Genomic DNA, 16,928 nt, shown 5'->3' on the forward strand with positions numbered 1-16,928 from the left:
TACCCTCGCAGTACAGTTTCTGGTTGTGTCAGTCTTTAATTCATTTCAGACCAATAGTTATTTACAAAAAAAGAAAGAAAAAACTTTTCCCTTAGCGAAAATCAAACGTTTGGGGGTTGTTGTGGTCTCTTCTATTATCGTTAAAAGTCGGATTATTGAGTATTGAATTCTGGTGCACCGTGTAGATGGTCAAATGACTTTGACTTTTATCCAGACTAATATGTTCGTGTTAAATGCACAACACCCCAGTTCTGTATAAATACTCTCTTCGAAAGGCGTCTGCGCGCTGTGCCAAGTTACCATGACAACGCAGGTGTGACCCGACTGGCCTTAGTGGCCAGATCGCAGAAAGTTTTATTTATCAGAGAATTTGAAAGATTATGTAAAGATTTCAAATTAATCTCATAATTACTAATAGTCCTTGTTAAGCTAAGAATAAAGAAATTGACACGGTTTTCTTGAAGACATCGCGTGTAGAATACGAAACTATGGAGATTGGCATTTTACGGAAGAGAAATATGGATAGTACCTCAAAAAGGAAGAAAATACAAGTTTTTCAAATGTGGTCTTACAGAAAAATGCTGAAGGTGAAATAGATAGAAATAACTTACTAATCGAATTGGTGAGAGATCGATTTGGCTAAATTTGACGAGAAGAAGGGATAGAATTATAAGGCACATCTTTAAAACACCCAGGACTTGTTCAGTTGGGTTTTTTTTTTCAGGGAAGTGTAGGTGGTAAGAACTGTAGGGGTAGACCAAGGTATGAATATGACAAGCAGATAAAGAATGTAGTAGTTAGGTAGAAATGAAAATATTAGCACATGATAGGGTGGCATGGAGAGCTGCATCAAACCAGCCTACCAAACTACAATTTTTACATGGTTTGTTATAATGGAAGTCATTATTTTTCTTCATTTTCGACTTAGTGTATATGATCTGTGTAAGGTTTTGGCATTCCAAATTGCAACACTTGTGGTTCGCACTCATTAAAATTAATTATTTATTTATTTAATAAGCTGTTCCATTGTGTTCCCCCTCTCTCCACAAGTGAATATTTCGCCATTCGCTTTACGTTATTTTAAATTTGTTATCAAACCTACCTTCAAAATTCATCTTTAATCTCTTTCCAGGTCCTTTACCCAGTAGCTGCCGCCCTCCAGCTAATGCGCACTTGCTCACTTCAAACATTGACATAATTATTAGAAAGATGTTTTTTGAAGACGGGAGCGTAGCGAAATGTGGTGTTACGGAAGTGAGGTGGGCTCAGCAGGTGCTCAAATGCGACAGCGTCATGTCGGTAGATTTACTCATACGTAAAAGAAGTCCGGTAGCTCGTTATCTCCTCAAATAACAGTGGGACATAAACCATTAAGATTTTATTTTTTATTTTCTTAGAGTGTTATGCCCAACTGTGGAGCGTCATATAAATTATTTAGCTCATATTGACATGTTTCTTCTCCCAAAATCTCATCTGGGTATTCTTCCATTCATAATGTATTGGTCCTAGTATTAATTTTCTCACCAAAATTATGGTTATTATTATTGATTCGATATGCCCAACTAAGAACGCGTTTGAACTTACTAGCACTTTATTTTCCCAATATCTCTTCATCCTCTTGCCGTGTTCAGTCTATCCTGTTGGCCTATTTAGTCGGGTGGACTTTACAAAAAATGTGTTTGTGAATTAAGGTCCTGAATTTTATTCTATTTTGAATGGTTTCTTCATTATTGCAATTTTTTTAGGTCTTCACTGATTTCTTTCAGCCAATCATTGTGACTGTTCACTGATAAGGCTAAGCTTTGTGAGCCTGTTGTTATCCATTCTATTGTGATCGCCGTTTGCTGATTGTATCTGATTTTTTTTTCTGTAACTTGATAGATTTCGTGTGATTTCTTTTTCATGCTAATTCCATTTTCGCATTTTGGTCGTAAGATATTCCTGAGGACTTTTCTTTCTTGTTTTCAGTTTTAACTACTGTGATATAATGTCGTAATTGTCTAGTTCTTTTATTGCATCTGTTCCAAGTAATTTTGTATGCTCTTTGAAGCTTTGCAATTCTTTCTTTGTTAGTTTCCGAAATTTAACCCTGCTGGTTCAATAATTTCACCTAGATACTTGAGCGATATTTCCATATTTAGTGATTAACGGTTGACTGTTGAAACCTCATCTAGTCCCTTCCATACATTTTGTCTTTTCATAAGAAATTTGGAGTCCTGTTTTCGCTGCTATTTCTATTATTATTATTATTATTAAGATAAACTGAATCGAATTGGTGGGATGAGAACGATTTGCAATATTTGAGCAGAAGAAGGGATAAAACGCCCCGTACATGACATCCACTAATATGATTAAAAAGATGGAAGCCCGCTAGGTGCACATCCAGAGATTGTGGTGACGCCTGGGTTCCCTTATAAATCCGTGTCGGGATGCGTGGGAAGCAGTTATAAATTCCTTCCTGTAACAGCTGTCTCAGAACTGTGAGATGTTCCGTTGCCGAGTTTATAAATAGCGAGCCGCACGGAGTCGACCCCTGACCTTGGTTTGCTGTTATATTGGCGGAATGCGTCATTTCGGCGTGACACTCTGTAATTAGTTCGCTGTCATACCCACCATTAGGTGACGCATAGTTTCTGCTTGGCACGGGCTCACTGCACTCGACGTACCTCACAACTGCTTGCCTCTTATTACCTCTAGACCGCCTTCAATGAAATTCATCAGATGTGCTCTTCTAATAATGTGTGTGCCTGTACTAGGGATGGGTCGCTCCCGCTCACAACCGGGAGTCGTTCAAAAGAGTGGGTTCGTTCACAGGCTGATGGAATTCGCGCGGAACGGAGGAGTCATGACGACTCTGCACGCTGCAGTTCATGTTTACAACTTGGACGACAGATGGAATCAGAATAACCCCGTGTTGCCAACCGTACAAATACGATAATTTGCCCTTTCCGTACGGTGTACGATCATTCTCTTGGTCCGTACGCATTAAGTACGGTGTTATTAAAATTTTGTAGAGAAATGCACTGTTAAAATAATCTTTAGTGGAACATAAATGAGAAAAAGGGAATTACAATGTTTTATATGTCTCATTTCTGTTGATATTAATTTTTGTGATTTTAGTTTCTCTGCAAGTCATTTTTGCTTACTACATTTTTCACCATAACTGTGCATTTCGTGCGTTGGTTTCACCGTACCACTATATAAACAAATTAGGTAACGAAACTGGCAGCAGATATTGGCAACTGCACTGAACTAGATGAATTTTGGGGTCAATTGCTTAAGTTCAAAATACGGTTCTGACGAGATTCCCATTGAAAAACTCTCAACCTCCTCTTCCTCATCTTTAACCACACTCCAGTGCCGACGGTGAGCGTGTATTGAGTAACATCAATATAATCAGTGAAACACCGAAATAAAGTTATTACGTTGTCAAGTAATGTGGCCAGTCAGTGTGTACAAAATGATGGATCCACATGCACCAACTGAAAACATGTTGAACTCCATAACAAAATGTTCCTACACAGTTCCAGCACAAAATTACAAAGCTGAAAGTGGCGGGGTTTTTTTTCTTTTTCCTCAGACGATTCATGTATTGATGAATTTTTATTTTTGCTATTTTTTAAATGCTTACAATTTAAAATGTTGAGAAAATAATCTGTGGAGAGATTGAAAATACCGCATGTATCTTTTACAATTAAGTGATTGCATCGTAAATTTGATTGTATAGTTCTCCGGGCGAAAATACGGTTCATTTTTATCATAGAGTTAGAAAATAATACACTAGAGGTAGCATTGGCGCTGAAGCTGAACGAGCGCGCTGTTTGACAAAACCTGGATTGTTTGGCACTACTGGAGTTTCTCGATAAATTGAAGTCTTATACTTCTCGTAAGGAAAATGTCAGTTTTCTGCGCAGCTTATGGCTGCACAGGGAGGTTCATAAAGGGCAAAGGTGTATCCTTTCACAGGTACGTTTAATTGAAATTTACTGTCGTGCGAATGTGTGTGACAGTTATCGCCATGTGAATTGGCTTACTTGCGCTGATTTCGCGGTTTCTTTCCGTGTCCGCGTGGACTTCACCATGAAAAGTGGAATTAATGCTTTAGGAAATATAAGTGGAGATAGTTTTCTTTCGCTGAATGGCCATATCTTCGCAAGCGAATATTCAGAAAATCCAGTGAAAGAGTAAGAGTATGCATCGTGTTGGCAGGTTAATAAAGACAACTTTGTTTCGGAACCAATAGGTTGATATTATAATGTTTTTTTCTCAACGTATTTCTAACAGCGCGGATTATATTGACGGGTATAATTGGCTCCTCGTGGCCGTGATTACTCGGTGTTTAGAGGTTAACCTGATATATTCATCGTCCTTTCTTGTAATGCCACTGATACCGAGCGAGTGGTCGCCAAGCTGTGAACTTGCATTCGGGAGATAGTGGATTCGAACTCCACTGTCGGTAGCCCTGTGGTTTCCCATTTTTACACTTGTCAAATGCTGGAGCCGTACCTTAACGAAAGCCACGACCGCTTCCTTCCCGCTCGTAGCCCTTTCCTATCACATCGTCTCCATAAGATCGGCGCGACGTAAAGCAAGTTGTAAACAAACAAAATATTATTGTAAATATTATTTCAATTCTCTTCAATCATATCATTTACCACTGTCACTTTCCATTAAAGGAAGTAATTTTACAACTTAAAATCTTAAAGCAAACCAAACATTTCACGAGAACCTAAATGAAAAACTCCATAACAGACTGAAATCACAACCGAGTGTTATATTTCCATTTGTAATAACGTCTAGGAAACAGCGATAATAATAATAATAATAATAATAATAATAATAATAATAATAATAATAATAATAATAATATTGGCTTTACGTCCCACTAATTACTTTAAGGTTTTCGGAGACGCCGAGGTGCCAAAATTTATCTCATGGTAGTTCCTTTACGTACAAGAAGAGACTAAGAATCTGCCACCTGCGCGACTGCCCTAAATGAAGATCAGTAGTGATTGATTGTACCGGCAAATTTCCGACACGAGGCTGACATATTTGAGCACCAAATATCACTGGACTGAGCTAGGATCGAAGCTGCTAAGTTCGGCTCGGAAAGCCAGCCAAAGCTTTTAGGCCTAAAAACTCGCTTATTCGCTTCGTACGAGAGAGAATGTTTACGGTTGTTGAGCGGAATTATGCTGAAGTCCTGTCATTTATTAAATTTACACTTGAGATAGCGAAATATACGTAGTCGGTGAGTAAACACACAGCGAGCGTAATTTAATACGTACCGTATGTCATTCACGGCCCCAACGCAGATTTATTCAAATGCCGAAATTTTATAATCTTTAGTGGGTTTTTTTTTTTCGAATTTGGAATTTTAAAAATATTAATGACATTAAATGTTTAATGATTATCTCAATAATATAGCGAAAAACCTTCATGATTTAGCCCACGTCTTTAGAAAGCCTATGTGTGAGAAAATAAAATCTTGTCAAATTTCCTAAGGATTGCTCTAATATGGACCTCGGAAGTTATGAAAAAAATGTTAGGCTATACGATACTATTTTTGACTTCTTCTGTGAGCACTATTAAACTACGGAAAATATGTTTACATTATCTTGCTTTTTGGACACTTTTTATCATCTTTCAAAAATGTTAAATGTCCTAAGATCACTTTCTGCAGTAATTTTTTCGACTTTATATGGAATGTTTCATACGAAATAAAATTTGGTAGAGCACTCATGCAGATGATTGACAAAACTCTGTATAATTTGACAGTTTTAACCTTAAAAATAATCCTATCAATTCTTGTTTCTAACGTATTGAACTTTTTCACAATGCTAGACTGTAGCTACTTCAGAGATGTCTTTTAAAAGATATCCAGCCGACCTCAATTGCAGATCTGATCTCAACTGAGGTTGGTTGCATTTTTAAGAGTGTAAATTGTCACTAATTAGTGTGGTTGGCATCCATTAGGCAACATTAAAGTACTTATACAGGATAAATTTACAATGCTTTGGTATGTTTTAAAATTTATATACTGGTAGTAATTGAGTTTTGCTGCATTTTATTCATTTTTTTATGAAGGACAGGGCATTTTGGATGAACTCTACCAATTCTTTTATAACCTCATGTACATGTTCACCCTAGTCAGTAGGTCAATCTTCTCACATCATGTAACAGGAGCTGATAATCTAGTCAAAATTTAAAATCTCCTAGCAACAAGATGTATTTTTTTTCATATAGGCCACTGGTATTGATAATTAACACATTTAATTCCTAAATGTTGAATTACTTGCTTCAGGAACAACGCACCCTGAAAGCGGGCGAGATTACTCAACAGGAGAGCCAGAACATGGCGTCAGCGAGCATGATCGTGCAGAGGGACATGTTCGAAGCAGTAAGTATCTTTGCTCAAACTCTTGTCGTGGATAAAATACCATTTCAGATTGTAAGGAAACTTTTTGTATGTCATCAACAGATAGAGGAGACAATCACTGGATTCTTCAAATAGATGGGCTACTTCTTGTACATTCAACGAGCTTGGCAGGCAGGGGCTGAAGGGATGTTTACGTCTGAGGAGTATCTTGACAGCCACATGGAATGAATTTGCAGGAAAAAACAGTTCCTTATCTCAAAGGAAAGTACGGCATCATTGGTAATGTCAAGGTCAGAGGGCTGATGATTGGATCTAGGGAACAATTAATTCTTAGTCGCCAGTTTGAAAGGTTCGGTACATCTTAATTACGAATGGTCAGTAGCATTACAATAATAGAAGAAATGCACTCAATATGCATGAATTTTAGACAATAATTTCATATTTCATCAGGGGCTGATGATCTGCAGTCTTCAAGTAAGAAGTATAGCGCAAGAAGAAAGTAGCATAAAGACAGGAATAGGGAAGGAATAAACAAGTGACTCAGATGCACAGGTCGCCTATAGAGCATCGACTTGAGGACCTTTCTGGAGGTCACATGCCATTATTAACAACTGACTTAACAAGTCATTATAGAAAGTTGGGAAAATGAAAAGGATCACAGTGATCTTATAGATTGTTCTTGCGTCCTTTTTCTATTAATTCCTGTTTGCACACAGTCCTCTGCGAGTTGTTCCTTTGACATCTCAGTCTGTGGTGTCTGTTGTTGTTTTTTGTGTTTTTTGTTTTCTTTGTTTCTTTCCCCTTTCCTATCTTTTTGCAGACTTTTTCCCACCTTACACTTTCCATGTCAAAACTGAACATCTGTTGAATGCTGTCGAAGCTGAGAAGCAGAAAGAAGCTCGTTGGGGGCTTGAAAAGAACTGGGATTGTAAGGAGAGAGTTCCCACATTCACCTGTCATTGTGTGTCTTCCTGTACATATTGGCCATGCAGTTAGCGGTGCATTCGGATTTGAATCCACTGTTGGCAGCTCTGAAGATGGTTTTCTGTGGTTTCCCATTTTCATACCAGGCAAATACCGGAGCTGTTCCTTAATTAAGGCCACGGCCGCTTCCTTCCCACTCCTAGCCCTTTCCTATCCCATCGTTGCCATAAGACCTATCTGTATCAGCGCAACGTAAAGCACTTCTTTGTAATAATAATAATAATAATAATAATAATAATAATAATAATAATAATAATAATAATAATAATAATAATGAATCTATTGATGAACAGACTGAAACAAAACTCATTTTACAGTCACTCAGAGAAAAAGAATCAATAAAATCCTAAAACTAGAGAGAAGATGGACAGAACTGGAGCCCATCACAGATACTGTACAGAAGAAGAGGATCACATTATGAGAACACCAGAAACCAGATTACCAAGAAAAATAATAGAGAAACTCTGGGATCCGAAGCAACAAGTACGATGGATTAAGGAAATTTTAGAGAATATGGAAGAAGAAGAAATAATTCTGGACAGTTTGGAAAACAAAACAGAAAATTTAAAGACAATGACATAAAATTAAGATTTAAACCAAAAATAGACAAATGACATACTATGAAAAGGGTATTTACAGATGAGGAATGACAGAAAAGATCAGAACAGGGCAATTTGGAAGGAGAACTTATCAAAGAAGATGACCAGAAAATGACTGACTGAAGTGGTCCAATGAGGCCTTGCCCTTGACATTCATACAATCACAGTGATTATTTAGTGACATCTCCTTGATTCTGGTCATCTAAGGACCACATCAAATAAGCCCATCCATTCATCTTTATGCTTCTTTTCTTCCTTTTCAGTGGTGTACACTTTGTTGGTTTTTCCTCCTTGTTAGTCCACAAGTTAACTTCTTCCCTCTTCATTACTATCAACCTTCTGAAAGATGATTTGTTGTGTTGCATTACTTTGATTCACTAGTTGACATTCCTTTTCTTGTAAACATGATTAAAAATGACCAAAGAACCTAACTCTCCTCTTTCTGGTCATATCTTTATTCCTCCTATGCCTAAATTCCTTTTTCTCCACTTTGAATGGTACCCACATTAAGCTGCAAAGTTAGTAATACTTATCTTGCCTTGAGTACGCACACATCTGATGGTTGTTAATACACTCCAAGGTTGTGTCAATATTTGTTCAACTCAGCAGAGTCCCTTCAACTTCCAGTGTCCATACACAGCAACAAAAACATGATATGACTCGCTATGTTATCTCTTTCTGGGACTTTCCATTCTCTTCGGCACAGTGGTAGGGGTTGAGGCCAGTCAGTTAGTTTTGCTTTGCTGATTTTCCACACGTGTCACATCATGTCTGTTGTGTTTTACAGAAGGCAATGGCAGCTCAGCAGCAAAGACAAACAGTGACCTCGACTGGCATCTTCAACCACGAAAAACATTCTTCTTCCTCACAGTCGAACATTACCATCACAGCTAAAGGAGTGTGCACAAAGTCGTCTTCGATGATGGCAGCAGCATCTTCTCAGGTGAGATTGTGCTCAAAGTTCTTCTTCTTGGGCTCTGCACTTCACGTAGATTAAGCTCGATTTTGTAACTGGTTGCCCTTCCTGTCATGAATACTATGTGGAGGTATGCCATGCATTTCTTTGGTGATGTGTATTATGACAAAATGTAAAAATCTCAGTCCTCAAGCTAGGGGAATTAACCCGACGCAGCCACAATCCTTCGCCCGGCCGGCAATCTAACCCAAGATTCTCAGATCTGGTGCCAATTCAGCAACAAAGCTGGACACTCAAAGTGCTACGATGAAGAGTAGATACGGCAGAAACTGTTTTATATGTAATTCAAGGGCAGCGATGTGAACTTTCTATAACTCAGAGAACTGTTTACGATTAAGTTAGTTTCATTATTTAAAAAAAATTTTTTAAGTGAATAATGAAATCTTACAAAAAATTATGGTTATGAAGGTGTTGTAGTAAGGATGTTATAGAGCATATAAGTCATTGGTGAAGCCCCAACTAGAATATGGTTCCGATGTTGCGATCCTCGCCAGGATTACTGAATACCAAATTGGAAAGAAAGCAGCACGATTTGTTCTGGGTGATTTCAAAAAAATAGTAGTGTTACAAAAATGTTGCAAAGTTTGGACTGGGAAGACTAGGGAGGTGAACAGCTTAATTGAGCTGTTGGTAGAGAGATGGCGTGGAATAAGTTTGAGTGGGTATTTTAAAAGTAGGAAACATCATAAAATTAAGACTAATGGGGGGGAAAATACTTGTATATAGGCAAAGGATTTTGGGATTGGAATAATTTATCAAGGAGATTTTTGATACATTTTCAACATCTCTGAAATTGTTTATGAAAAGTCGACTGATACGGAGTATGCCACCTGGGCAACAGTCCTAAATGGAGGTGATTCATTCATTCATGATACTTGAATGGAGATTTTAAATGCAGATTCACAATTCTAACACTATACTGGATTTCTCCCCCCCCCCCCAACTCGATATTTTTCTGGAAAATCTCTTTAAGCAGGTTTTAATTCATAAAGAATATATGAAAATGCTGCTTACAAATAATGAAAAAAAAGTAAATGCACAGTAAAACAACTTTAAGGTGAACTTTTTCTTTTTTTATGGCTACTTATTTCCCTTGTGCAAGAAAATAATCAGGTATTTTTTCTTGTTTTACTCTCACTGCACTTTCCTTCTTAGAGAAGGTCCAGGTTGCTGTCATCTAAGTTCCCTGGTGTACACTGCTCTCCGCATACAGCGTGTAAGAATTGGAGGCAATGGCATCAGGCCATTTCATCATTAGAGTTTACTTCCCCATCTGGTGTAACCCCTGCTTTGTAGGAGTAGTTTCAAATGTTTGATGGTGCAGTAGTATGACTTCTGTCTTCTCTCTGACACGTGCTATGACATAACATCAAGATCTACAGCATGTAACACACGTATGAGATATTATTACATATAACTGTGTGAAAAATATTATGTATAGTAGTTAGGTTACGTTACGTGTAAACCAGTTTCTGTAGATCCGTGGTAGAGTGTCGGCCTCCGAATCCCAAGATAGCGGGTTCAAACCCGGCAGAGGTAGTCGGATTTTTGAAGGGCAGAAAAAAATCCATTCGACACTCCATGTCGTACGATGTTGGCATGTAAAAGATCTCTGGTGATACATTTGGTATTTACCCTACAAAATTAATTAAATCTCAGCCATAGACGCCCAAGAGAGATCCGGTTTACTCTGTCTGCCATCTAGCGGACCTAGAGTACAACGGAACGTCGAAATTGACGAGCAGACAGCCAGATGGCGTCAAATCGAAATGTCTGCACATGGTAGCTGAGGCCATACGATTATTATTATTATTATTATTATTATTATTATTATTTAACTGTATTTAACAATATTGTTGTACAAGCTCTTTGAGAAAACATTCATTTGGATGTCAGTGGAGAAGGAAATTATGGTATTTCTTCTTCTGTTCCTAGTATGCCTCTGAAATCTAAACTAGTTGCGTATTCATTATTATTTGACAAGTCCACTCTTCTGAACTTTGACCTGTGGTGTTATCTTCTACAGTATTTACTGAAGATGTCCAGCCACTTCCACGTTTGCGTGTTCATTCGTGAGTTAAGTTCCAAGACTACGGTATTAGCAAAAAATATTCTAAAAATTATTGTTGTCTTGATATTATTTCTTTAACCCCTAACTTAATTTTTTTAAATAAATGTTCATCCAAATATGTCCAGATCTTTAAATGTTAGAGTTTAGTATTTACTATAAACATAGGTTATGAACAATTATGATTTTCAGAATTATTCACAAAGAACCTGTATTAATATGCAAATATACAATATTTGTCACTTTTAAAAATGAAAGTAAATTCTGTGTTTCAGCAACAAATATTTTGTGAACAAAGGCATTTAAAATTTTCAGCAACTTTACAAAAAAATTATCATGAAAATAAATGTTATAATGGAAATAAGATACATTGCATTGGAAAGAAATTCTGCATAAATCACTTTCAAATGTTTGTTGCCATTTGATATGTACTGAAGCAAGGAAAAGTATGCAGAATTATGTTGCAGTCTTTAATCTTTTATAAATTTTTAATTGTTCATAAAATTTAAAGCCCTAAGATCTAGGTTGTTCAACAGCTCATGTCAGAGATGTAATTAAGCTACAAGTCCTATATTATTTATTCTAAATCATTGCAATCAGTTTGTATTCTGTCTTTCTCAAGCTTTGCCAGATATTTTCAAGTCATTTGTAGCTCATTGGGGACTAAAAATAATAACTGAAAAATGATTGGAGGGATTAGTAAGAGAAGGGTACGTATGCCTATGCATATTCTTTTTTTTTTTTCCAATTTATTTCAAAATTAACTATTAAAATACCCAACAAAATTGATCCATTGAAAAAGTGCACTGACCTTGATGTTTAGTTTTGGAGATACTGTATTATGAACTTAAGCTGTCACTTAAGTCTTAGTCATGCTATGGAATGTGAAATCATTTCGATTTTTTTTTCATATCATCTAGATCTCTATTAACTAGTTCTAATGTTCTCTTAGAGAATTGATATTGATACCTTTAGTTAAGCTTAACTCAATAGTACTGTTTATGCAGTTGTCCCCTTCTTTTAACAGATTCCTCACTTGCTAAAGTATCTCTTTACATACTTGATTATAACTCAGACTTAACCAAAGACAAGTAAACAGTTAGAAATTTGGACCTGTCACTTTTAAATATTAATTTGGAATTTGAGACAGGATTTTGGGGTTTTCTTGCTTCTGTTATCTCTCCTGCCTGTACAGTATGATGATTCTACTTGTTGGTGTTCACAGCTGAGTCAACTGATGAATGGCACTAAGATAACATCAACAGAGGACGAGTTACTGAACCAAAGTTTTGAAGATCTGGAAAGGCTGTCGCATCACTCGGATCCTCAGGACGTGGAGCAGGCTATCCAGAAATACTCCTATTTTCTGGACATGTTCGTCGAAAGTATTCGCCGGGACTCTCATCACGCCAAGGCGCCGCTCATTCTAAACCGCATCAATGAAATGATGCGCAAGGCTTGGGCAGTGCCAACACACGGCCATGAGCTGGGGTATTCTCTCTGCAATGCATTGCGCCTTTGTGGGGGTTTGGATCTGCTGATGGGAAACTGTGTGGCCAGTGACGGTGACCTTCAGTTCTCGAGTGCTCGTCTGCTGGAACAGTGCCTGACGACGGAGAATCGCGCTCACGTCGTCGAGAATGGACTGGAGAAAGTGGTGAACGTGGCTTGTGCGTGCACTAAGAACGCTAATTCTGTCGACCACTCTAGGACTGGTACGGGTATCCTGGAGCATTTGTTCAAACATAGTGAGGGAACGTGTAGTGACGTGATTAGACTGGGAGGTTTAGATGCCGTCTTGTTTGAATGTCGAAAGAACGACGTAGAGACACTTCGCCATTGTGCCAGTGCCCTAGCTAATCTCTCCCTGTATGGTGGAGCCGAGAATCAGGAAGCGATGATCAAACGCAAAGTGCCGATGTGGCTCTTCCCTCTGGCATTCCATAATGACGATAATATTAAATACTATGCTTGTCTTGCTATTGCTGTGTTAGTGGCTAACAAGGAAATAGAGGCTGCTGTTCTAAAATCAGGTACCTTAGATCTTGTAGAACCTTTCGTTACTTCTCACAATCCATCCGAATTTGCCAAGTCGAATCTGGCGCACGCTCACGGACAGAGTAAGAACTGGCTGCAGAGGTTGGTTCCCGTTCTGAGCTCGAAACGAGAAGAGGCTCGCAATCTGGCTGCATTTCACTTCTGCATGGAGGCAGGAATCAAGAAACAACAAGGCAACACGGAAATATTCCGAGAAATAGGCGCCATCGAACCTCTCAAGAAGGTCGCAAGTTGTCCCAATGCCGTAGCCTCAAAATATGCTGCCCAGGCTTTAAGACTTATCGGCGAAGAAGTACCTCATAAGCTGAGTCAGCAGGTGCCACTGTGGTCTACGGAAGATGTCAGAGAATGGGTCAAGCAGGTAAGAAGTAGTGCTCACACTTATAATTCAAAAAGTGGCTTTGACGGCTGCAGATCTAAAACTCATGGGTATAGAACCAGCTTTTGGGTGGTTAGGCCTTGTGTGTTTGCAGAGTTTCACCCATCATTTAGATTGGCATTTCCCTCCAAAACTCTGCTTAGCAGTGGCAGACCAACTGTGTGGTCCCGCTGTGTTAGCAAATAGGGAAAGCTGGTTCTATTCCCGTGATTTTCAGACTTACAGTTTAACATGTTAGAAAATAGGTAGTGGGCTAAGCATTCCTTAAACTAGTCGAAAGCTGAATACGGACAACACACATACTGTCTGCACTTCAAGATTATGGTAGGCTACCTTAGTACTTTATTTGAGCGAGCAAGTTGGCCGGACGGTTAGGAACGTGTAACTGAGATCCTGCACTCAGGAGGTAGTGGGTTTGAACCCCACTGTCAACAGCCCTAAAGATGGTTTTACCGGGCGAGTTGGCCGTGCGGTTAGAGTCACGCGGCTGTGAGCTTGCATCCGGGAGATAGTGGGTTCGAATCCCACTGTCGGCAGCCCTGAAGATGGTTTTCCATGGTTTCCCATTTTCACACCAAGCAAATACTGGGGCTGTACTTTATTTACGGCCACAGTCGCTTCCTTCCCACTCCCAGCCCTTTTTTATCCCATCATCGCCATAAGACTTATCAGTGTCGGTGCAACGTTAAGCCAATTGTAAAGCTGAAAGAGATTGGCCAGGTCTATATGATTTTATTACATACTAATAGCATACTTCGTCATTGAAAGATACCTTTGACTGTATATCATCATTATTATCAATTTCCCTCATCCAGCTCCGACTGGGTTGGGATGTTTGTGACATCCTTCCCTCTTCTATCCTCTTAAACACGTCCAAACCTCCCTCTCCATTGTATCGAAAAGCTTTTACACTCTTGATTTCCTTCTTGATATTCTAATCTTTTACTCTGTCCTTTCTTGTCTTTCCTATCATGCTTCTTAAAAATTTCACTGGCCTGGAGTTTATTCTCCTGTCTTTTTGTCATTGTCCAGGTCTCAGCAGTGCATCGTATACATCACGTCTTTACACTTCATTGGTAATGCCTTCTTCCACACCAGGAATATTTTAGAAGAAGTGTATACTTCACAGATTTTTACTTTACTATTCTCTCTGTGCAAATGTGATATTAATATTATCAAAAGACATTACCTATTAAACAGAATTAACTTCAATTCTATATTTTTCTTCAAAACTTTAAATTACCAACTTGTAATTGTAAAATTTGAAATACTGCGTTTCTGATTTCAATACATAAACAACAGCACCCCATCTTGTTACTGATGGGTAATCCCCACACGGAAGAAAGGGACGGTAATTATACAATTTTGTGTTGCAGATTGGGTTCGCAGAGTATGCAGGTAACTTTGTAGATAGTAGAGTAGACGGCGACCTATTATTGCAGCTTGCAGAAGAAAATCTGCGGGACGATATCGGAATTGCTAACGGCATTCGTCGCAGGAGGTATGTTTAGAATGACTTATCAAGTATTAAGTGCGAAGTATCACAATGTATTACAAATTCCCAAAGAACTTGCATGATAATATTTGTCCTTTTTTTTTCAAAATAGAAATATTATTTTGTATTAGTGTGCCTCTTGTAAATGTCTTAATGATGGTCTGCTTTTGACAGGTTCACTCGTGAGCTTCAGAACCTCAAGAAGATGGCAGATTACAGCAGTCGAGATGCAGGCAACTTGAACACATTCCTTCAGGGCATCGGCCCTGAATTCTCCATCTACACGTATTCCATGTTAAACGCTGGTGTGGATAAGGACTCGATCAGGTCGTTATCCGAGGACCAGCTGGCCAATGAATGTGGCATCACCAACAGTATCCACAGGCTAAGGATAATGAACAGTATAAAAGGTGAGTACACACATGTTCTTTTAATTATTAAGCGAGAAAGTATCCATCTTAGAAATTCTTTATTCTCTTGAGGAGGTACTGGTGTCACAGGTTTTAGATATTGGTTTTGTTCCATTTCTCCCCGTTCTTAACCAGAAAGGTTTACTGTTAGTTAACCCATTCCAGTCTGGGCCTTAATATCCCTAACAAACGTTCTGGACTGGGCATATTTAAGGATTTTTAAAACATATCTCTGTACCTATTTCATCTCTTCATTCAAGGCATAGTGAATAGCTACATACTATTCAAGAAAATTGGAAGAAACCAACCATACACTTCCCTTGTGTCGTTGGTGAGACACTGCCTTTGGTAGCAGGGGAAGAATTTGTTGCCATGGACGTTGGATGTATACTTGATATTTGCACGATTCTTTTTTCTTTGTGCTTATTTGAGCATCTAGATTTGAAAAACTCTGTATCATGTCAACTATCACTTGAGATTTTAAAATTGTTTATATATTATACCATGTTTTGCAAATGGAAAAAAAGTCTGACGGATAACTAACTTAAGCAAGTACAGTTTTCTGAAATACTGTTATATTTACCCTATTTTGATAATATAAAATGTGCATTGCAATTACAAAACAACAATAATGAGTACGATATAAAAATAATCATTTTTCAATAATAATAATAATAATAATAATAATAATAATAAGAGCCTCCGTGGCTCAGGCGGCAGCACGTCGGCCTCTCACCACTGGATACCGTGGTTCAAATCCCGGTCACTCCATGTGAGATGTGTGCTGGACAAAGCGGAGGCGGGACAGGTTTTTCTCTGGGTACTCCGGTTTTCCCTGTCATCTTTCATTCCAGCAACACTCTCCATTCTCATTTCAGAGCATCTAACAGTCATTAATAAATCACTTTGGGAGTGGCGACCCCATTGTACTAATAGCCTATATATGGTTCATTCATTACATCCCTGACCTGGTCAATGACTGGAAAACAGGTTGTAGGTTTTCATTTTCAATAATAATAATAATAATAATAATAATAATAATAATAACAACAGTAGTAATTACAATAATGAAAATGAGAGCTCTTATGAAATTTTATTTTAATTGATAAATTTTGTCAAAAGTTACTAAAATGTAAAATTATTGTTCCATTTACCACAAAAGACATGTGAGCAAGAGAAAATACAGTCTTCTAAACAATCTGGCATGCGAAGTCCTACATCGCACAGTGGGCAATAATACGTTGTCTCCTTCCTGGCCCATTTATTTATTATTAGAAAGGGCACCCGAATGGGCATTAGGGTTTACAATATTCACTTATCGACATGGTTCTCTTGTTGCAAGTCTTGATGTGATACCTGTCACACTGTTTGCCACATAAAAAGCAAATACAGTTAACATCTGGATTATGAAAAGACTTCACTGTGCATATCTTGTGGTGAAAACCATGAATGGAAAGACGTGTTATATGTCTTTGATCTTGATTTTCTTTGGTCCAGTTTCTCACCAACATGGCATCTGAGGTATAGAAGTCGGGGTCGATTTCCTTTTTCTTTTCTTCCCTTCTGCGTAGGAGTTCATT

General features: G+C 38.2%; 1 protein-coding gene across 5 annotated transcripts in view; it reads left to right on the forward strand.

Moving 5' to 3' along the window:
• The window catches only part of Sarm (sterile alpha and armadillo motif), a 466,437-nt gene that overhangs the window by 438,844 nt on the left and 10,665 nt on the right, over window positions 1–16,928 (forward strand). For all 5 annotated transcript variants that reach the window (XM_067154564.2, XM_067154566.2, XM_067154565.2 and 2 more), the window contains 5 exons: window positions 6,305–6,400; window positions 8,750–8,905; window positions 12,232–13,425; window positions 14,820–14,944; window positions 15,113–15,348. In XM_067154564.2, the coding sequence (XP_067010665.2) occupies window positions 6,305–6,400; window positions 8,750–8,905; window positions 12,232–13,425; window positions 14,820–14,944; window positions 15,113–15,348 (1,807 nt within the window). The remainder of the gene's footprint in view (window positions 1–6,304; window positions 6,401–8,749; window positions 8,906–12,231; window positions 13,426–14,819; window positions 14,945–15,112; window positions 15,349–16,928) is intronic.

The sequence above is a fragment of the Anabrus simplex genome, chromosome 10 (genome assembly GCF_040414725.1).
Source record: "Anabrus simplex isolate iqAnaSimp1 chromosome 10, ASM4041472v1, whole genome shotgun sequence".
Lineage (NCBI taxonomy): Eukaryota > Metazoa > Arthropoda > Insecta > Orthoptera > Tettigoniidae > Anabrus > Anabrus simplex.